At 35.2% G+C, this 23998-nt stretch overlaps 1 protein-coding gene across 1 annotated transcript in view; it reads left to right on the forward strand.

Annotated features, from left to right (window-relative positions):
- The window catches only part of LOC119637208 (protein sprint), an 81571-nt gene that overhangs the window by 47493 nt on the left and 10080 nt on the right, over positions 1-23998 (forward strand). The window contains exons 4-6 of the mRNA XM_038033066.1: positions 20389-21808; positions 21897-22949; positions 23022-23210. Of these exons, the coding sequence (XP_037888994.1) occupies positions 20389-21808; positions 21897-22949; positions 23022-23210 (2662 nt within the window). The remainder of the gene's footprint in view (positions 1-20388; positions 21809-21896; positions 22950-23021; positions 23211-23998) is intronic.

The raw sequence follows: 23998 nt of genomic DNA on the forward strand, positions 1-23998 counted from the left end.
GCTTTTATTTATTGTCGTAACAAGTGGATGGGAGAAAACTTATCTTCCACCATTTACTTTACTAAAAGATATTGTTAAGAAAAACTAAACTACGACATCGTGACGGATAAGCTTGTGTTTGGGGTAAAATTCCAGTTTTCTATCATTTATAATTTGTGAGCAATGAGTAAAAACCCACTGATTTTTGTTTAGAAAAACCAAGTTGCGCTCAGTATATGCTCCATTGCGGTCTTCTGCTCTGATCAATTTGGCCCATTTTCAGTAGCTACCAGTGTGCAAGAACTTCCAATGTTTCTACCAAATTTAAAGTTGATATCTTCATTTTTGCGATCGGGAGAATGTCACTCACGCATCACACAGACGCACAGGCGGAGAGAAATGGCATAATCAATTCAGAATTTGATGCTAATCAAAAAAATTTATAAGCTTTATGGGATCTCTGAAGTTTCTGTCTGGGCATGGCAAACATTTTGACAAAATAAATATGCTCTCCATCGTTCAATGGTGGATATAAAAACATTACGCACGCACTCTCAGTTAACAATGATTCAAATAGCTTTCAAAATGTAGGCAGTGTCATATTGGCACTAAATACCAAAAATTCATATCAAGTTAAGATTATAATATTCAGGTTTAATTGCGCAGATATATCGTATATCAGAGATATTTTTTTTTTACATTGGTGGCACTCTGACAGGCATTGTGTTTCCATTGTTAAGTTTGGTTTTGTGCGACACCGTGCAAGGAGGTTGCAGTAAGTTTTGTTTGCGAGATGAAATTTTCTGCGCAAAAACGTTAAGATATTGCAGACAGATTTTAGTGAGCAGACTTTGTCGAAAAGAAATGCTTACAAGTGATATAATATATAAACAGTTCAAAGAAGATCGACGATCAATCTCTGCCGATCAAAGTCACGTCAAACAAATCAAAGATTCGCTCCTCAAAGATCGTCGGTTAACAATTAGTGATCAAACGGACTATTCTGGGCCTGAAAAATGCGTCAAGTCTCTATTGGTACCAAAAACCCGCAATTTCTTTGAAGCAGAGCATCACGATAACACCTGCAAGGAGATGATATCTGACTATTAATCGGCCGTGAAACTCATTACTACGGGAGATGAGACATGAGTCTACGCATATGGTTCGAAAACAATCGATCGATCGAGCGAATATCGTGCAAAAGGTGAGCCGAGACCAAAAAAGCCGCACCAAAATTGGTGATGTTAACAGTTTGCTTCGATTATCATGGTATAGTACACTGAATGAATTCATTGAAGGCCATTCCAGAAAATCGACTATAACAACTGCTTCGAGCATTGGAAAAAACGTTGACATAAGTGTATAGTATTTGAGGCGACCTAACGCTATTAGATTTGGAATAATGAATACATTTTAGACAGGATAAAACTGAAATTGGTCTTACTTTTTGAACATAGTAGTATATCGGATTATTGGCTTGAAAATACTAATGTAATTATTAGCTTATAAAGCATTGAGTCTCTTAAGGAGATCAAATTAAATTTAAGTCATTTGAGCTAAATGCATGTAAACAGGCGTTTAACGCGTTAACGTTAACTACTGTCTCTGTTACTGTGCTCAAAATATTTCAAATTTCGTATTACAAAGCTTTGAAAGCTAATCTAAACTTCATCTGAGAAATTGTAATGAAAAAGGGAAACAATAAGCCGCAACCATGGGATAATTAAAGTTGATTTGTTAAACAACGCATATGACAGTTGGTCTTACAGCAATCATAGTTTAAAGAAACGTCATTTCTCCGATAAAAGTTTCAGAATAAAATGAGCAAAGTTTTATGCCATCGCGTGTCTACACGCGCTGACACATTATCATACTTCTTCCTATCGCGGAAAGTGATGGATGATTTTTATGATGAAAATACAGTCACTTCTTTTGCTTGTTTTACTTATTGTTTTTTTTTTTTTTTTTTTTTTTTTGCTTTTACGTTTTATTATTTTGTGAAACCTATTTTGTATTAAAAGCCCATTCAAGTGTAGGGAAAATGCATTTTTATATTGATGTTCAGTCTATTCAAGAAGAAAATCCAAACAAAAAGCCACTATTTTCAAGTATATACATACATATATACATATAGTGTAGATGGCTTTGTGTATATGAAAGAAAGGATACATTATTTGTTTTCATTTTCCTGAAAAATTACAAAGGCCTTCCTGTAGACAGCTTAGAAAAGTAGAGCAACCGCTATGGGTCATTAGACTTTACCGTTATTCAACTTACAAAAGAAAAAAAACAACAAATCACAAGTGAAAAAAATTGGAATGGATTTTGTGATTAGCGTAACGTTTAAATTATTAATAATTATATCGAAGCGTTTGTGGAATCGAAGTAATTCTCCTACAAAATAATTACATAGGTCTGATTCAGATCCATATCTATCATTCTGTCCATTTTTCTTACAAATCCTCTCACCTCTTATAAACCAGAGATTTCCTAACTTGATTGTAACGTTCGCAAACACTTTCAAATAAGTGCCACAGAATTTTAAATATCTTTAATTAAAAAAAAAAATGAAATTCCCGGCCGCTTAAGATAAGCTCTGAGAACGGGAGAAATAAATTTGGTGCGGCTTGGCGTTCATTATTATTATCCGCATCAGCTATTATCCGAATGTATAAACGAAGAAATATAGTTCTACATGGCTACATGGCCTTATGATAATTCTAAATGTATGTAATAAAGTTACGATACGCCATCCTGTAGATTATAAAAAACTTGCTCTGCTTTGCCTATATATCTATATGCATGCAGAATAATATTTAAGCCCTAAAGCTAATGTTTGATACCTACGATCAGCAAAAAAATGTCGCATATTCCTTTAAATGTGGACGTATAGGTTGGTCGATCGAGACACATTATATATATATATATATATATATATATATATATATATATATATTTAAAGCACTAAAAAAAGTGTGTTGCACGTACTGAGGCGAAATGCCTACTTTCATGCAGATTTCCACAATATTATCCAAGACCAGATGGTAGTTGTGCGATGGCTTTTGCGAATCCACATCGAAAATCCAAAAACCTAAGCGCAATGACTGAGGACATGAAGATTTCGCGCTTGATATGTTCTTCCTCTTTTCTTTTTAAATGCAACAAATTAACAAGAGATGATTCACTGTACTGCGTAGAAATGATTCAAGGCGAATAGGAAGTTGTTTGTCCGAATCTCAACCAACTTGCTCTTAGATGTAGATATATTTTTACGTTATTTCTTGCCTGAGTAGGCAAGGAGTCTCGGCTAACAACTCAGTGGTCGCGGATTTAAATGTCAAGGGCGATAGAGCTTTCAGTAAAGCCAATAGATAGTCTTAGATGGCAGTGCTCTAAGACGTTAGTCTAAGAATTTATTGCTCTGGCTAAATTCACGATAACTATTTATGTATATATATATATACTAATAATAATAATTTATTTTATGATAGATAAGATATGTTACAGATTTTACATATAACAGTTTGCCATACATATAAATCGATCAAATAATCAGACTTTCGATCCTGAATAATAAGCGTTACAAGTTCAAATTTTGGACAAAACTTACGAACAACATTCGTGCATAAACAGTTTAGAATGAATTAAAAACACAATTGCTTTGCATGTCTTGCTTGCAGATATAAGATGAAAAGGCAAATAAAATGAAATACGTTAGCGTTATCATATAGTTTTTTTTAAAAAAAGTATCCAGAAATATGCATTGAATTAATTAAACACAGCACTTACCTCAATTCCAATTGCGTGCTTGTTTCCATTATACAGATGTTTGGGCAGCATGTCTGCGCTCTATAACTTATTTATTGTCACCTTTGCAATTTTGTGCATAAAGTATTATGTGTACATCTGTCGTTAATATGAGCTTATAATACGCGCAAAAATAATCATTAATTTGTGATTAATGGGACCCAGAGGCGTTTTAATATAAATCTATTCAACCAGCACCGTTAAATACGACCAAAAAAATAACAATTCAGCCAAAGTAAAGCATCGACCATTATCAAACAGAACCAATCCCTACCATACCGATTTTCCCAACTCTTTACTGAATATTAATGTTTGGTCACAACTGCACGAAAAAACAAGATAAAAACAACATTACAGTCGGGCAAAACCGAATATTCGAAGTCCTACATTGCTTAGCCTAATACAATCCGTTTATTTACTTTTTTTTCAATTTCCTCATAAAATACCAAAAAAAGCTTAAGCTTTGCATTTTTTTAAAGGACGTTCATATGGGATGGGCGAATCGTTGAGCGGCGTGATCGATTCAGTAAATGATTCTGAACGGTCCGATATTCGTTGATCTGTCTCTAGACGTTACTGTTCATAGTTTACCGTCAGAGATGTAGGGCAGAAAAAGAAAAACCTGAACAATTTGTTAAACAAAGCAAATACATCGCCACCACCACGACCGCTGGCTGACTCCATCATGAAATGTTATGCAATTTAACTTAAATTTTGATTGTTATGCAAAATGGTTAATTGTAAAAACATTTGGTATATGTTAGTCATTCAATCCTCTATATAACGCACACATGCATACATACATAAATACATACATACATACATCAATGCGAACAAGTAGACATGCATGCATGCATGTATGTATGTATGTATGGATTTGTAATTATGTGCAGTATATGTTTTTATTTTTTTTTTTTTTTTTGGGCCGTTATGACTGACTGTCCACCTTATGCCGCAAATGTTATGTGAATGTGAATTCGTTCGTTGTGGTTGTCTCTTATTATTTGAATGTGCGAACAGATAGATAGATACACCACCAAAGTAAATGGGCAATGTTTGTCAATGCAACTTCGGTCGAATCTATAGAGCTCGACAGTTATTTTGTGTGCCAAAAATTTATGCTCAGATGATATCTTTTGAAACTTAAACGATAATTAATGTTTGCTCATGTCTCACATAAACGTACGCATGTCTCACAACTACGTACTTCTGTATAAACGTTTGTTTAAACATCGTCTTATGTACGTGTGAATATGTTGTTATCTCCTTATTTATGTTTTATAATTTGCAGTAAATTTTCAAAAAATTTCATCTCTGAGAAACCGATAAAAGTTGAAATAACTTAAGGGCTACTTGAACATTTATTTTCTTTTTTCTTTTCGAAAGTTATGTCACCACACGAGTATTTCAAAAAGGCCATTAACTTTTATGGCCGGCTTAAATCAAAGGATTATAACTCATTTATATATATTTAGCTATTGGAATAATTTTCATTTTCCTTTCCATTTTTTTTTTTTTTTTTTACTTAGATAAACTAATGAAATTCTGATTATAGTAAAGAGTTTACTTTCATTGCAATCACTTAACTCCGCTATTGGCTAGGAAAGCACTTGACCTATTTACTTTTTTGTGATACACTAAAAAAAAGAGAAAAAAAAAAAAATGAGAATCTATGCTACTTTCGGGCGTAGCCCCGGCCAATGGCTATACCTCTAATCAGTCAATTTGAGTTCAAAGTTTGAAAAAACCTCAGAGGCTCAACGTGCACGGATTAGGTTTAATTAGTAAGGGTTTACTGCCGAAACACCTACGTATATCTGATGAAGCTATGAACATGAATTGTTGGGCCGTATGATGGATTTTGCGAATGCTTGCTATAGGCTTTTCTTAGATCTTAGATTTAAGAAGCATAATTTATGCAATTTTCAACGCTCTTTTCGTTATCAATGCAACAACGAATCTCGTTATTTAAATTTTCTAGCAAATCGGACTAGTCGACTACTCACAAGGAATACCCCGGTGTCACTTTATTGAACGCCGTACCCGTTCTATTGAACAAACAATCGTCGTACCCTTTCTATTGAACAAGAATCGACGACCCATTTTCGCTTTTCTTTAGTGTTTCGAAGCAGCGTACCAGTCAAGCCATGCTGCATTGATCTGAACAAGTTGTAATCAGAAGGCGCTATGTCTGGTTAGTACGCTAGGTGCGGAAAAACTTTTTAAAAACTCTTTCAACTTGTAGAATCGAAATCCTTAAGCATACTTTATGTGGCTGAAACAGAGTCAGACCACTCTTGCCTTCGGAGTAACCATACAATCCCGGCTGGCCAAAATCGGACTACCATTCATCGAGATATTTAAGCTTCGGGCATTGCACTGACATGGGCGGGCGGACCATGCACTCACTAACTACTACCTCTACCTTTTTTTTACGTAACCAGTTACCAGCTGGTTTTTGGTTAGAATTTCCTTGGTAGTAATTAGCTTTCTTGAGTAAAGAGCTCGTCTTCCAGTGAACCCCTACGCCATCTCTCAGGAACTTCGTCGCCGAGTTATAAATAGTCCAAAGCCTTAAACCCTTCTTCGCCAGCCGAAGCCGTTGTCCGGGGTTCACCACAAGGAGGGGAAGGGTTCGGCACACCTATGCTCCCCCTAAAGCATAGTTTATGACCCCACTGAACCAGTGCAGGAGAACGTTATTGACAACAATTCATACTATCGGCTTAATCGCTAAAAACAGTAGCCACAATATACTAAAAAATTCCTGTACAGCCGAATAGGTAAAAGCCGTGACTGTGGTGCTCGCGAGTTCAAATATCGACGGAATTAGACCAAGATCGTTAGGCGGTAGCTACAACGAATCCGCAGTCGATAAAGGCATAATACTCACCGAAAACTCCCCATGTTTTTCTTTTTTCCTCACGAATTCCTAGCGAAACACATAGGAAATATTCCTGGAATCATTGATCATATAAAAAAGAAAAGAGTAGTAATAAAAAGTTGCGTTTCCGACATGACAACGATTATTCACATGTCACACAATCTGCCAAATAAATGTTGAAAAACCTAAACGGAGCAAAAATAGAAGCTATCGTTGTACAATATATTGAAAGATTGAGTTCTATTGTATCTACATAAACAGCCCGAGTGCAGCTAAACGAGAAAAGCAGAGAACAGCAGCAAATAATTTACTCCTCACAAAAAGCTTTAAGAGCGCTCACTCTATATGTGTTTTTTTAATCTTACTAACAGAATATTTTTGGCGGCTTCTCCTAAAAATCAAAGCCTTGCTTGAACAGTGAATAGGTCACCGATTGATACCAATGGTAATCAAAGAAGGGCAATGTCAATAAACACAGTAGCAAAAGATTCATATGGCAGTTCAGAGCAGCTAAGGCTTCTTGGACGAATTTCTCAATATAAGGCTGGGCTGGAAAATCAATCTATAATACTTCTTGGCATATTATAAACGGGTTTGCTGGAATGGTCGGCGCATTTGCATCAATTGCTGTTGTTTTAGCGTTACGGCTCCGTTTGTTTAACACCATTCATCGCACTAAATGGCAACTCGGGTAGATTTCCCCCAAAGTTCGGCTTTAACGTCGCATTAAGGTTATTTTTGCGCTCTGTCAGGAAAAGGAGAGCTTCGTGCCTTTGGCGTTTTTGTAAGGTATAACTTCAATTATTCAAAATTTCCGAAAGGTACATTGCGCAGACATTAGCAAACTTATTATACCGAATCTCCACGTGGTAAATGCTCACCAACAGATGACCAGAAGCCATCTCTCAGAGAAAGCTATAAAGAGTAATTTGTTATGCATTTGATGTAATCAACATGAGATCGAATTGTTTATAACTTTTTTAATTTCTATATAATTGTCTGTATCGTCGAATGTCTTTTCACAAATCTCCTTAGCAGAAATGTAAATTCAAACATGTACTTGTCACGAATATACTTTCGTTATAAACTAAGTTGTTTACTTATTATTTGAAATGTTTCTTTGCATATATCGCCACATTCCAGATGCTCTAATATCAACGCAATTTATTTCTGAAATTTATGCTTTCCCATCTCTCCGCTTACAAATATATATATATATATATATGTATTTATTTATGTATGTATTTATATATGTATGCGCACATATTCGAGTAAATACATATAAACATGCAGTGATGTAAAAAAAAGTTATCCACAATTTAAATTTTTCCACATCAAATACCTTCTAAACTACGCACGTTTGACAGACATATATATGCATACAATTAGAATTTCGTCTGTCCGAAGAGTAATGTTTTTAATTTCTACCTTCAGAAACATTGAGAAACGAAGCTTTGCTTTTATTCTTTTTTTTTTTTAAGCCGTATGAGCGACAGTGATATAATAGCCTTCAGATGAAGGAACGTAAACAATAATTTTTTTTAGTTTTTATACTCTTCACGCACCTAATCCTATTAAAGATGACTAGGCTGCAGTTAATCAATCATCCGTTTTAAGCTGAATATCTATTGTTACCTGAAATTTCCTTTCGCTTACGTTTCCTAAAGTCATTTTAAAATTAGGTTCGTACCACTGCATTGAGTTGAGAATTTCCAATACTTTATTACAATTTATTTGCAATTACTTAAAAGAAAATATTTTTAAAGCTATAGGAACTTATTTTTAGTCGGGCTTCTCTTCAAACGTTCAATTCTTCGTGTCGATTTCTCTCTTCGGATATCACGGTTCAGTTAATACGGCTTGGAAGCAAACCCTTGGCGAACATCATATTTTTTTCTGATGTTCTTGTGTGGATTTCATCTTTGGCCGATAAAATATCGAAATTCTTTATTTACTTTTACTGCTTCCCTAACATTTTTGAAAATTTCGTTTTTAACCGAATTAATACTTTTTACGTATATGATTTTCGAAGTACAACCTTCTGTTTAATATTGGTCGAGACCGAATAAGGTTATTTCGATGAACCGACCGACCGCACCCGAAAAAGGTTATTTTAGCACAGGGTCAGTCGGTCGTTACCTTCGGCTTACTATCTCGTTATCGTGGCTTCCTAGAGTCTTTCCCACCTAGGCTATAATATCGGTGAAAAATTACTTTTTGTCTCACTTAGCAAATCATTTAGAGTTCGCCTTCCTACCTAGCTTTCTTTGTTTTGCTTGCGATCTTTGCATGATTTGACACTAGTCGGCGTGTTTTATTCAGATTCGTTCTCATACTAACAGCGTATTTCCTGAAAATTCATTGCTTTATCTGAATGCAGTTGTATAGCGGCTCCGAAGCATGTAAACCACATCGATTACAATCTTTTTTACTTGATTCGCTATGGAACAGACCTTTGACAATTTACTGAAACAGAGCATACATCTTTCCCGTCGTTCGTAGCGATTCCCATAGCACACGTGGATGCGCGCATGGAACTTACTTTTGCGGACTTTTAAGTGAGTAGTAAATAATGCACTTTTACTATACCGCATTTACCGTCGAAACCATCTCGCCAATAATGGCGTTGTCTAGTGTGCATTTTTTATTGGTTTCTACAATGTCAACTCTCGTTAGCACGGGGTCTCCATTACTTGTGACATACAATATTGTTTTCAAGTTTGATGAAATCGGATGCCTTCTCGACAATCTCAAATTTACCATCAGCTATGACACTGATCCACTAGTACTAGCCGATTATTAAATAAAAAGAGAAGATTCCATTGTTAATATTTTCTAGGTTCGATTCTTCAAAAACTCTTTACACTTCTCCTCATCGCAACTTAAAAAAAAAAAAACAAGAAAAAACTTTGCAAGTGATAGTAGTAAAGAAAGCTGTTTATGCAACATATTTTCCCATCACTGTAATACAATACACACATGTGTTGACTGCACAAAGATTACGAGCAAATTGCAATAAGACAGCAATTTATGGTTATTTACAAAATTATTGAAATAATTTGGAAGGAGTTCATTTAAACGGCATAATGTATATGTCCGCAAACAAATATGCATATATAAGTATGCACGTTTCATATGCATATTTAAGAGCTCAACATGAATGTGAACGCATTACAGCACTAGTGAATGGGTCGATACGATTTGTAGCCTCAGTATCAAATGCTCTAGAAATAAATGATGAAATTAAATTAAGTGTTTATTCAAATGCATATTTTTATGATGTACTTGAAATAGTCGTTAGAGATAAATTTCATATGTAATTTCGTGCGCATAAGCATAAGCAAACACTCTAACTATATATGAAAACACACTCATTTATATATAATATCAATTCAGAATATGGATTGTGTTATGCAGAATTTCTTAAACTATTATAAACTCTTTTTATGCATAATTGCTTTAAATAGATTTTTTAAAAATAATTAAAAATTTTGCCTACATTTTAGAATAATATAAGCATTCGACGTAGTAGTTAATGTTGATAGTTGATAGTCCAATGATAATGTAGGGTTTTCAAAAAAATGTTTATTCTTAAGCACAGGGCTGGCCATAAAGACCCTTAGCATTTTTGCTTTATAATGAAATGAATGGTCGCTAGCGAGTTTAAGATAAGGCGTAAGTAGACTTTATGACTAATGAGTAATAGTTTCATGAATAAAGTCTTTTTAAAAATGCATTTTTTATACGACGCGCATATTGCACGAAGTCAAAGACAATTTAAAAATAGAAAAACTTAAAAAATGATTTTGAAGAAAACCTTCTAACCTTGTATCTTTTGAATATGTTTTAAGAGGCTTCACATAGGAAGGGAGTACGGATCGCTCCCTCCCCATTATTTGGCAGTAATCAGAAATAGATGTTAGTTAAAAATCTTGTTAGCCTTCGAACAATGATATTTTTATGTGTTCTTTTAGACAAACCGCAAACAAAATACACAAAAAAGCTTTTTATTAGAGTTTAATGCACAGGTAATAGGCTTATCTTATTAACAGGAGACAATAGTTGGTTATGCTGAGTTTTTTTTTTTCTTTTATTCTTTTTTTTTTTTTTTTTGGTATTCCGATGTTCTGTATATTCAACAAAGAGACACCAAACATCAAACAGAAAACAACCGCCAACTGGAGTGAAGTTCTCATTCGTTTCCATAGTGACTAATGAACTTCACTTGATAATGTTGATGATGATGATGATGATGATGAGCTTCATGTTAATAATAACTTTGAGGGTTTCGAGACAGAATTAATTAGTATTAAAGTTGGTTCAACTAAGAATAATAATAATAATAAAAATGAGTATTGAAATAATTAATAAATGCTTTACACATACATGTAATATATAAATTAAATGCTTACACGCAGAATTTCGATGAAATTCTTATAAACTGTATTGAACTACAGATATTTTAATACCTAACCGACCGCCAATCATTTGATCAACCATTTGATTTGATTTCACTTGAAAGTGGCATTTATTGAGAAAAGTTGTTACAATATATAGGGATCGAAATATTTTCCGAATTATTTTCTACAACGTTCGACAACCGTGTGGAAAGAACGATGTTAGTTTGGCATTGATCCAATCATCGAACCATTTTCGCATTTCTGTAGCGTTTCGAAACCACGTGCCAGCCAAGCCAATGCTATATTGATCTGAACAAGTTGTAATCAGAAGGCACGGAAAAACTTTTTAAAAACTCTTGCAACGTGTGGATGAGCATTGTCTTGCAAGAGGACGACCTTGCGTCTGCTAACGGCTATGGCTGGTCTTGTTTGCAACAATACATCTGCAGTAATAGTTACATTTGGGTTTGTCAGCTCGTAATACACTATATCTTGCACAGCAGAACTTTGTAGCCATGAATATTCCGCCTGAATGTCGGTGGCTCTTCTAGACTAACTCACGACCTTTTGTGCTTGGGATTGTCGCACTATAAACCCACTTTTCGTTGCCAATGACTATGCGTCACAAAAAACCTTTCTTTCCGATGAAGCCGTGGCGTTGAAACGGTTCGAAATGGCATTTTCCTATCGCATGTAAACGTGTGCGAACAGTTGATTCACCAACTGCTAAACTGTTTGAAAGTTTTCTGAGTCTTTGAGCTGGCTTTTCGTCCAACAAGTCTCGCAATTCATTGCCTTCGAAGTTTATTGGTCCCCCAGGCTGTTCTTTGTCATTGAAATCGAAATCACCACTTTTAAACCGTTGCAACCAAAACCGACTGTGGGGATATGAGGGAGCAACATCAACACAAGCTTGTAGAGGTGTTTGATGGGCTTCGGCAACAGATGTCCTTGTATCAAACAACAAAAGTAATGAATGTCGAAAATGCAATTTTGAGCGTGCCATGATTACCGCCTGTATACATTGAATAAGTCAATACTACTAAATAGAAAAATGTTATTTTATATAGAAAACGATCAAAACCATCGAATTTACCTGTTGTGCACACTGATATTTCTCAATATATGTCACTGATCAAAATACATGCAAGCACCTGTCATATTCAAAAAATTTTTATAAAGAATGCTATTAACCGCACGTTGTTCATCGGCGTAAACCAATCGTCATGGGTAACCCCGTAGGTAAGAATTACGACTACCAAGACAAATCTCACTACGGTGGAGTTTATTTTGATCGCGGTTATAGAGAGAAAGCTTAGTTGGTAATTTAACCGGTCGTATACCCAACCATTAAGCTGCGGCCGCTTCCCTATTTGTTTTTGCCTTCCTCGAATAGGGAACATCCGCCGTGAGTGCTTATTTATATAGTAAAAAAAGCGGCTTAACATCGTGCCGATGAAAAAAATTGCAAAGTCTTGTTAACAAGCTCCTCATTCCTCAATAAACTAATCGCGTCAGGAGAGGTGAGGTAAGTTGTGCATCTTTCAGTTGAAACCATATATCGTCAAAATCGAACTCATCTAGTATATGCCAGAAGCGATAGCGTTCTCTATTCAAGGTAACCGAAATGTCTTGATTCATCCACCGTCTCCTTCATTGCATCGATATGTTGAACAGTACGTTTATGTTTTTCACGGATTAGACTCTCGCCATCACAAATACTATCATTTGACGTGAACTTTTTCTTTACCTTACGATTATTAAGTTCTATAGGGCGATTATGTTGAGCATAATTTTGTTTATTCATTACTTTTGTAATATATTTAAATGATTTCTGCACGCTATACAACTGTGTAATGTTTCCACAATAATTTGGGAGGCTATCCTGAGTGCAATTGTCAGAGATATCCATCTTATTTAATATTTTAAATTAAGTTTTCCTTCTTTTCCTGACCGAATCCGAGAGATATCTCCCAGTTTAATTTCTTGGCCGTCCAGTTCCAGTTCTAGTTCCAGTTCTAGTTCAATAAACAATTAGGAATTAAAAAGCAAATAAAATTTTAGATCACGAGCAGACCTTGGACTTAATTTGATATCAACTACTATCTCTCATAATTCAATTCATTGCGAATAGATAGATGCTGACAAGAGATTTCAATACTCAGACAATCGCAAACGAACAAACTAACGAATAAATTTACCTTTACATGCCTAAATGTGTTCATACATATTATACTATACTTAACAATTGCTATATAACCATCGTTACGGCACTTGGAATTACTTTTAATGTTTTTTGTTCGTCTGTTTTTTTTTTTTTTCCTCATTTGCTTTGAAAGAATATTAGAAAACTTCAAATTAATTGCTTTTAAAAAGTTTTATGACAGTGAAAAGCCCTTGTACGTACCGACATTACATATTACATATTCATATGTATAGCGTGCGTGTGCCAGCCCCTGGCGTATTTGTTCTTTAGAAGAATTTGTAATTAATTTTAACAAAAGCATTGTGATGGCAATAGATGCGCATCTATAATCAGAAGTCCTTTAATTTCTCTAATGAATTTATTAAATTGTTTGCCATTATGCATATATTTCTTTTTTTTTTTTTCGTTTTTCGTTTTTTATGCCTTCATTTCTTTCTAGAAAGCACAGACATGTCTTACACATATACATATCTATCAGAGGGTTCTAGCGCAACTTTATTGTATCCAATGCATTTAAGAGAATGATTTTCGATTTTTATTGTCCCTAAATAAGATTTTTATAAAACTTCACAGCAGCCAAAGAGAGAGAATAGTCGACCAAGATGACAAACACTGTAATCTTAAGACAGGATAAAGCAATACAAACACAGCAAAATTCACTTATTGCCGTTAAGATGCGATTTTGATTTTAACTTAAACAACAAGAAATAACAAGTGACGATACTACATGCATTAAAGCAAGTTAAACTAAACGGTTATAAGTTGCACAATTATATTTTTTATTTATTTATTTTTTAATTATTTTTTTTTTGTTTTATACATCTACTTGTGCTCATAAACAATGATGCTTGTCACTCTCTATTGTGATAAACACAGACTCTTTACTAGAACAGGCTTTTAAGAAAGATTTATTATTGCGCCATTTTCAGGAGGTATTTTTATATACATGACCAACAGAAATTGATTTGTTAATGTTATCACCTCTGTTACTGGAGCAATATTTTATCTAATTTCAAAAAATAGATCTTGAAGTCACTCTCTTTACATATTTTATGGTAATTAGTTGAATTGATATTTTCATATAAATTCACGTGATATAGATGTACCTCGGTCTCAAGTTGTTTCCTGCTTGTTTCATGCAAAATTTCAAAAGGTTGGCAAAAATCGCTCTCAAAAACCAAAATTGGAATTTGTTTAGCTTGCTTGAAAGACACTCTCATATATTACATTTATGAGGTGTTCACAGAAGTATCTTACATTTCGTTATTTGGACGGACTATGGCTCCAAATTCAACCATATCTTAGTTAAATTCTTTGTAACCGTTCACACCCTTAATATATCGTTATGCATACAAAGCGACTTTCGTTTATTGCGCTCACTTTGCGTTTAATTTTAGTGAAAGTCAAAATTTATAAAAGCTTAATAAAGACAAGCAAAGTTTTTAATGTTAAAAAATTCGATATAATTCTATATGCAAAACTTCCTTCTTACTGTGCCTTATGAGAATATTGAAGGCTTAGATAGAACAACCATTCGTATATTAATACAATACATTCCCCTATACCCGTTCACATAAGATATATGCTTACATATATATATATATATATAGATAGTTATACTATGTACAAAGATATCTTTATCAAATAAAATGTAATGTAATAACTATGTCCTCCAGCTCTGACAGTAGATATTAATACTACTCCTATAAAGACATTATGTCTACTGAGAGAGTCTACATACATACAGTCTATGTTACATAAAAAAATGAAAGTTATGTTTATAAAGTGAGTGTAAATTCAATAAGTTCTAAATATTTGAACTTTTCCTTTAAAGCATGATATTGAAAAAGATTTTGCATTGCTTGGGGATGAATTATTATTATTATATATATATATATATATATCTAAATCAAAAAAGTTGAAAACATTTTCAATACTCCTTTGCAGCGAAAGATGAATTCATGAATAGCAAGAACAAACTGAGATGTAAGTCGATATATTAAAAAACTATAATTTAACAAAATCTAATATAAAAAAAAAATTCGTTGTCGTTACCAGATGTTTATCTGGAGAACAAGAAAACATAATCTTGTCCATCTTCCCCAAATACAGTTGACAACTTCATGCCAATCTTCAAACGATACAAAATGTCAAAATTATATGACATTGCGACCACTAGCTTATAAAATGCAGTTGCAGTTGCTTTTGAACCTAATTTCGAAATTTTAAAGCAATGAAAAAATCAAAATTTCATCTATTAATTACAAATATCGATTTTTTTACGAGAATAAGTCCTGAGTTGAAACGTGTTTTTGCGAATCTTGCGCGTCGGATAGGCATATAAATGCATGATTTGGGATAATTTTAAACATAATCGTACGGACTCCGGCCATGTTGGCGCCCAAAATCGGCAGTTGTTCTAGAAAACATAAAAAAAGCGTGCAAAATCGCTTTGGAAGATCGAAAACAAACGTTGCATGCGATAGATGACACTTTAAAGATATCAGAAGGCATTGCATTTACTATAACGTTGTTGATGACTCCAAGCGCTGTTCGGATTTGAATCGTCCGATATGTGACAGTAAATAAATTAACATAGGTTCGTCACTATACTCCAAAATTGAATTGACAATTAGCCGTGTCCACGACGAATAGATGAAAGCCGTCCAAAGCGAATAAAAAATTGACGTCACTTAGACACTTAAAATTTGTAAACTAAGTGTCGGAATGTCTTCAAGTCGTAACAGGTATCGTTTGAACATTGGTGTAGTATGCAGAAATCGTGTGAGCAAACCAGCAGGATCGCAATTATGACCGGAGACTGGAGACCGGAGACCGGCGACTTATTGACCTATGTGATATATCGCATACAAGTCAATCTTTAGGAACAAACTTGCTATTTACTTCAAAATTACTTCATTATTTAATTATTGCCATGTAAATCAATATTTTTACAAACTTGTTAACATTTACAGGCGAATCATCCAAATGAACCAAAGCAAATATTTGCTTGGGATTTAAATATCATTGCATTGAAATTTTAATTAAACTTACTTGTTGTGTCTATATTTAAGGAAAGCTTTTATGCACAAATGAACCCTTAAGCATATAACGTCTGCTGTTGACTTCAACAAAAAATATTGATTCGAAACACGTCATAGCCATAAATGGAAATCTTTATAAACTCGTCCTTTATAGTGATTTGAAGTAAAGTTTAACGTTTTTTCTTTTTTTGATTTTAATAATATAAACAAAATAATAAAGTTAATTTAAAGGAAGTTGAGTCGGGCAAGGCCGATCGTTGAACAGTCCACGACAATTTTCCTAATACAAAAAATTGTACATTTCTTTCAATATAAGGAGATAATTTTCAATGGAGCACTATATATAGAAAGTCTGGAAAACGTGAACTGATGTGTTCCAAACTTCGTAAAATGCATTTTACCATCAAAGATTTTATTATTCGTTTCAATGTCGTTTATCAAATACTAAAAATTACATTTTTTTTTTTTTTGATATGCAAAGGCTACAAATTGGCATCGAAAACATAGACCTTCTTGATCCAAATTTGATTTTTACGTCAAATTACAATTGTGAATCTATTTTCATCATATATCAAATATTTAAAATGAAACCTTTCTGCCACATATATAAAGGCTTGTCTTTCATAGGAATGTTTACATGGAAGGGAATTGCAAAAATTGACCGATTCGGTTGAAATTTTTTACATCAGTTTAGAACGCCAAGCACAAATACTCTACAATACTTGTCGAGGAACTCTAAAGATTGCAAATTTTGTTTATATAACGGCCAATATCATTCCGGAAAACCCTGCTAACCAACCCCGGTCTGTTATTTGAGTACCAAATTTTTTCAAAATATCTCAAAAATGCGCCACCTAAAGGTTTAGCACGAAACTATATGGGCAGATATTGGATGTGCAGTTAGATGGACAGAATAGCAGAATAGACAGACGGACGGACACGATTCTGATCGATGTAATGAAAGATGTATATGGCTTCAATCTTTCTTGATGTTACATATACCCGCACAAACTGAAAACATCCTATAAGACGGATGATGTAGGCATACATATGTGGCCTCGACAATCAACCAAATATGTAAATATGAAACCGGAATTTTGCGTAGCAAACACACTTTACACATGAAAATGGTAAAAAAATGTTTTATTCGAAATATTACCCGTCGCTAGTTATACATATTTCCCACCTGTCTGATAGATTGCTGTTAGATACTAAGCCAAAAAAAGATGTTGCTGTATTGACACAAACCCATCATCCAGCTATTTTCCTTTGTTTTCTTAAGAAATCAAACGCTGCTCAGCGATGCAAAGAATTGGTAATTGGAAGGATCCAAATTTGATGGGTAAGCCGTATGGGTTAGCACTTCCCAAGTGAGCACTTCCAATGTGTCGCGAACCGTTTTCCCCATACGGACAGATGAATGGATGCAATGTGGAGAAAAGAATCTCTTGTCGCCTTTTTATATAATCTACTCGTTTTTTGAACGGCGAACGGCGGTTAAACTCTACTAATTGTTGTTAAGAGCGTTTAGTATTAGCCGTTTCTTTAACTTTAACAGCTAATGAAAGGCCGTAGTTTTCTGGATCTATTATACACAGAGTTTGGCAACTCTTTGCCGAAGTCATTCAGTCTCGTAGTCGATGTATGCGCTATAGGTCTTGCCATTATAACTGGCTATTGTTGCCACATGTCCACGTTACTATAAAAAAAAAAAAAAAAATTTCAGGCATATATGTCCTCTGCATGATAGCTACGGTCGTCCGTATGTCCGTATTGGGCAAGGCCTAAATATAAGCAAGGACCTAATAATCTTAGAAATAAACGGTTAATAAAAAATTCTTCGTCTTTTAGACTAATTGCTCGCACTCATATTGGTTAGTGGGGCATATTGGTAAGAAGAAGAATGACAAGAATCCATACAAGCGTAAACTTTCACATTTTAGGCCATATATTAATAATAATTAAATTCCAAATTTGTGTTCGTCCTATGAGTAGCATCCCCGTGGTTCATAGGATGATACGTTCGAAAGGTGTTTGACGAGAAATATCTGTTTTTTATGGTGAGATTTTTAACTTCTTTAGCTCGAGTATGCATATCAGCGAAAATACTATCAAAGATATTTTAAATTCTGAGAATTTTATGCAGAAAATTTCAATAATAAAGCTTTCATTAAAAAGTTACGTCACCAGTTTCTTTTTGTTTTAAGATAGATTGCCCTATTTTTTGGCTTAGAAGCGTGTGGAAAAGTGTGCGGGTGCCAGAATTAGTTTAAGAGTGACTGTGGCCTAGAAAACAGAATCGTTCGCGAATGCATTCATATTTCCCAATCAAGGTCGAAACGAATCCTTTAAGATTTCCATTCTGTACCACTTGCAGCTTGATATATAACAACCTTCATAGGAAGGTTGAGCTCGAACTTCGAATTCCTACTTCAAATTTGCTAGACATAACGGCAAAAAAGTAAAAGCTCTATCAAGAAACTTTTAAGTTAAATCACGTGATCTCTATGCATTAAGCTTAAATTATAAGTAAATTAATTTACTACACACTATCATACGCTTGCTTGATGATAGAGGTTTAAGCCTTTAACGGCTTTAACGATTACGGCTACCAATGTGCACGTTTCGATCGAGTATCGATAGAATTTCTACTTTTTCTTTTATTTTTCGACGGCTGGTTGAACAATCCAGTAGCACTCTCAGAGAATAGGGTTTTTCATAAATAAAACCAATTTTCTTATAAATTCGTAAATTATTGAAGTAATAATTGCAACCGTCTTCCAGCGTATGACAATTTTGCGATATCTTTACATTTGTAAATATCAATATCTTACGTCAGAACTGAATAATTCTAAGGGATATTTAGACATTTACTACTCTCCACTTTTAAATCCAAGTTGACCTAAACGAATCGCACGCTAATGACTGAAAAGCTGACTACTTCTTAAACCCTCTGATATTATCGATGCAAGCATTTTGCAACAACGATAATCATCCATTTCGTCAGCGAAACTTAGAACATCTTACAGCGACGCTAAAACCAGCTTAAGTTTGAAATTATCTTCGGCTTAATTTGTTAGATGATAGACTTCTCTGCATAGTGCTTACCGAGCGGAGCTTAGTTTGACTACGAATCAAGCCATAATTGAGTCATCAGTTGCAATCATAAAACACTCGCTACCCTCGAAATCGCTAAATTGCAACAGAACGTTTACAACGACGTTTACAACGACATTCTATTGCTATTAAAGGAGTGACATTATATTTAAAAACATAATTTATGCAGCGAAGACGAAGTCCACGCACAGCCACAGAGAAGGTCGCACCATTACTTATGCTCATAAACACGGTATGAATAAAAAAAACAAGAAGAAGAAGACGACGAAGAAAAGTTGATAATAACTAACTTAATAAAAAAAATTTGTACTTAAAATCAAAACCTTAAAGTATCGCCGTAGCGCAAAAATAATAAATTCTATCTTCTGCCATATATCGCATAAAGCATCATTCTTACACATACAAACTGACCATGAATAAGTATTCTCCTTAATGGCACCTCTCACACGAAAGTCTGTAAAGTTTAAATAAAGAGGACAGAGATAGCAAGAAAATTTTTGCAAAAAAAGTAAGTTTTTAACTGCAAATCTCATTATGCGAACAATCGTTGCTGTCTTAGCGACAGACGCACTTAACCGTTAACTTCGTTTTTCACATTATGTTCTATCACAAATTTTTTATTCTTCCAACTTTCAGCCGTGCGCATTTATATGCCATATAAATATATAAGGAACACTTAATACTGCTGAGAAAAGTCTCGACCGGAAAAGAAAACAATAGAAAAGGAAATTTTAAACAAAGCAGCCATTGTGTTATAGTTTTAAAAGAATGCGAAGGGTATAGGCAACTAAGGGATGCAAGAGTAGTCTCTAAAGTGCATAGGAATACACTTCACAAGCTGGCTTATATATACTTAACCTCATTAGAGGTGTGAGTTACACACCAAGTTGATTCAACTATATATATATGTATATATATGCGATGTACTGTAACGCCTCACTTTACTTTCAGAACTTTATTGTACGAGGATCCAGTCAACCCAATACGATGGCCGTATCAGTGCGTTTACCACCCGACACAGGGCCGTACATCGAGCACTATTTGATTCAGTCAAACGATGGCATTTTATGTTTGGAGAGTTCAAGATTTAAGTTTGATTCCATACCTGCTCTAATAGCTCACTATGCACAATGCTGCGATGAACTGCCCGTGCAATTGGTGTTACCGCGAGCGTTGCGTGAAGCAAAAAATCGACAGCAGTTGTCTTCATTGGCTCTGTTGGGGCAAGAATTTTGGCGGTATCCTATGTCTTGTCCTAGTAAGCCTAATGAGCAAGAGGCTAACTTTTTAGATGCCAAGTCTCCAAGTTCGGTTACCGATACTAGTGGCTTAGGTACCACCGTGTTTAGCAATTCCGGCGGAAATTTTAATAATAATCCGCAATCTCAATCAGCTAAGGTTTTCAGTCCTGTTAATAATTTAGGCGGTGTATTTAGTCAAGCAGGAACTCCATCAGATACCACATCAAGCATGAGTTCATTTACCACTAGCGGAGGACAACATATGCAGCTTATGAGTCCGGAATCTGTAGATTCTGTGATTCTCACAATGTCACCAGTTGATCTCAACAATCCACGCAATGCCATAATCGGTTTAAGTGGAAACCACAACGATGTACTGAATGCTTCAACTAATAGTTTAAGTACATTTAAGGCTAATAACTCTAATGTAACACAATCGAGCTTCAAAAACGCTATAGATCTCGAAAAGCGAACGCAAAGACCGAAACCACCCAACACACTCAATTTGGATTTACGTAAACCACCGGCTCCACCAATGCGATGGTCAAAGCCCCTATCCCCTACAAGCCCACAACCGCCTGATCAGACCTCTCTGACTACTTCAAATAATTTTACTGTCACCACTACGGTCACCTTTTCCGTAGACAATGCCCCACAATTTGTTGAAGTCACGACACCTGCTGCCAATAATTCCCTTAATTCAGTTATAAATTCAAATGCCACCTTTCAAACGTTTTCAAAACGCCTGTCACCGGAAGGTGAATGCAAGGATACACTATCATCGCAGGGATCATCGGCAGGCAGTCGATGGCAATCACAAAGCAGTAAAGATTCCAATAACAGCCAACACAAGATACTCTCACCTTGCTCGGTGGGCACACCCACCAGTCTAGTAGGGTGCGGAGGTGGCAAATCACGCAAATCAAAGGCTCGAAAGGAATCAAAACATTACCAGGAGTCCGATATTTTGGAAAGCCCAGAAATTTACTGCCGGAGTACACTACACGATAAAATTAGTGATTATGAAGACTTATGGTCTCATGACCCCAGTGATAGAGCGGGATTGTTGAGCAGTTTCAAGCCACCTGATGGCCAGCGAGGCAAGCGGCCAGACTTATTAGCCGAGACTCGTGCGTATATAATAAAATACCTTCAAAAAATGTCCCGATAATTTACTTAATATTTTTCTTTTCTTTCTTTTTTTTTTCTTGTTTTCAGCGACAATCATAACCCGCAACACTGACATTACTTCATCTACCGTAACAACTTGCCCGCCAATTCAACCAAATGTTGACATTCATCCTCTCGATAACACCTCGGATACGCAACAATTATTGCAATTTTCAGTAGAACCTCAACCCAGGTCTAGAGCAGGTCTCATTTTACCGGGTCTCATGAGTCAGTCGCTTTCTGAGGATCAAGTCTTTAAAAACGAAACAACAGAAGGTGACACCACACCTACAGCTCAAACACCAGTATCGCGCAGCAAACAAGGCAGTCCCTTCTATGCTGAACCGGCTGATGCTTTAAAGCAGGCTGCTGTTACCGCTAGCAGCATTTTAAGGCGATCACAACGCGGTGCTCTTTTGCCGGCCAATCATCGCCATTCAGAACCGCCTAAAGGAGGTTTCGTACGTAATCCCATATGCCCAATGTTAGTCCCATCTGAAATAGAAAAAATAGCGGGCAGTCTAGATGAACTTAAGAAGAAACAGCAGGCCCAACAACAAGCGCAACCTCAACAGCAACCCTCAAAACGAATTCGTGGACGTTTCGAACAATGGCAACTAGATAGCAGTTGGGAGTTTATGGGTAAAACTGATGAAAACGAAGGCAATAGTTATGGGGATTACGACTCGTCAGATCAATGGAAAGAAGCGCCTGTAAAAGACCACCAAAGTCAAGAAAACGACATAGAGCGTGACGCAAGCAAAGAAAACAAACAGAAACCCATTACAGTGCATCAAATAATAGCGAAACGCTTGCCAAATTTAAATTTGCCCGAACTAATACGATGTTCAACCCCACCCCAACAACAGCAAAAACAACAGCCGCAGCATTCTAATAAGCTAAACAGTGACTCGCAGGGTCAAACAACAAACGAGTCACAGAATAATGGTTATCGGCTATCTTCGTACGACAATGTAGAACGTAACTACGTACTCAATCAATGTCTGTTCAATGGACTGGATTCAGCCCAATCGGATGATGGTACGGTTTTTTCTGAACCCTGGGACTCATCCCAGTGGGACTCTTTTATGCCTCACGACGGTAACGCAGAATATTCCAACAAGTGAAGTATTTCGATACGATTGATTTAAAATTTTGTTTAATATTTTCCAGATACTACCACAACATCGGATTCAATTCATTTATCCAAATGTCGCCCTGTTGTATCTGAGGATGATACCATCATTGAGGAGCTAAATACCAAAGAAATAGACAATCAGGATACATTAAAGCCGAAAAAGACTTGCACAAGGCACGCTACAATTTTGAGAAATCCCAGCATTAGGGATCGCGAAATTTTATGTAAGTGAATTTTTCTATTTATTTCAATTTTTAAACTTTCATGTTAATCTACCCTTGCATTTAACTTAGGATAAGTAAATTATGAATTGATTTAGAGGGGACTATAATAACTAGCCTCTTCGGTACAGCGATATTTGAATAGGCGGTATAAGTGACATGACGAAAGTTATAATAATTATAATAATGAAGTCATTAACTGAATATTTTTGTTTGCAATTACATACATAAAGACAGCATTTCTGGTACGTAACAATGGCTAAGAGCAATTGGATATGTGCGAATGCATTATACTTCCGGATATAGGCTATTAATGTCTATCGTAATCCTTGATAGGACAGAAGATGAAAATGTGCATCTTGGGATTTATAAGAATATCTGATATCAGGATAGCGAATGAAGGGCGTAAGCAAAGTTTCAATTTTACCATTCAATAACCTAAAACGATTTAGAATCGCCTTTAAGAAATGCATTAGTTATAATTAAACCAATCCTGTTCTTTCCAGATATCAGAAATCATGAACGTTTAACACTAATCAAATCATGGTGTGTCTTTGAGACATATATTAACTTTGAACTTTAGTTTTTTGATTATTTATTCAAAATATATATTTGGGCCTATATATAATATTTTACGCCTGCACGTATGTAGCTTTTATTTTTATTATATCCATGACTCTCATTGCGTCACCTGTTACGATTGCAATTAAAGCAAATAACAACATGAAAGCAATATGGGAGACCGCATTTTTCCTTACTATATTACATTTCAGATAACTGCTGGATGATAC

Source organism: Glossina fuscipes, unplaced genomic scaffold, assembly GCF_014805625.2.
Source record: "Glossina fuscipes isolate IAEA_lab_2018 unplaced genomic scaffold, Yale_Gfus_2 43, whole genome shotgun sequence".
NCBI lineage: Eukaryota > Metazoa > Arthropoda > Insecta > Diptera > Glossinidae > Glossina > Glossina fuscipes.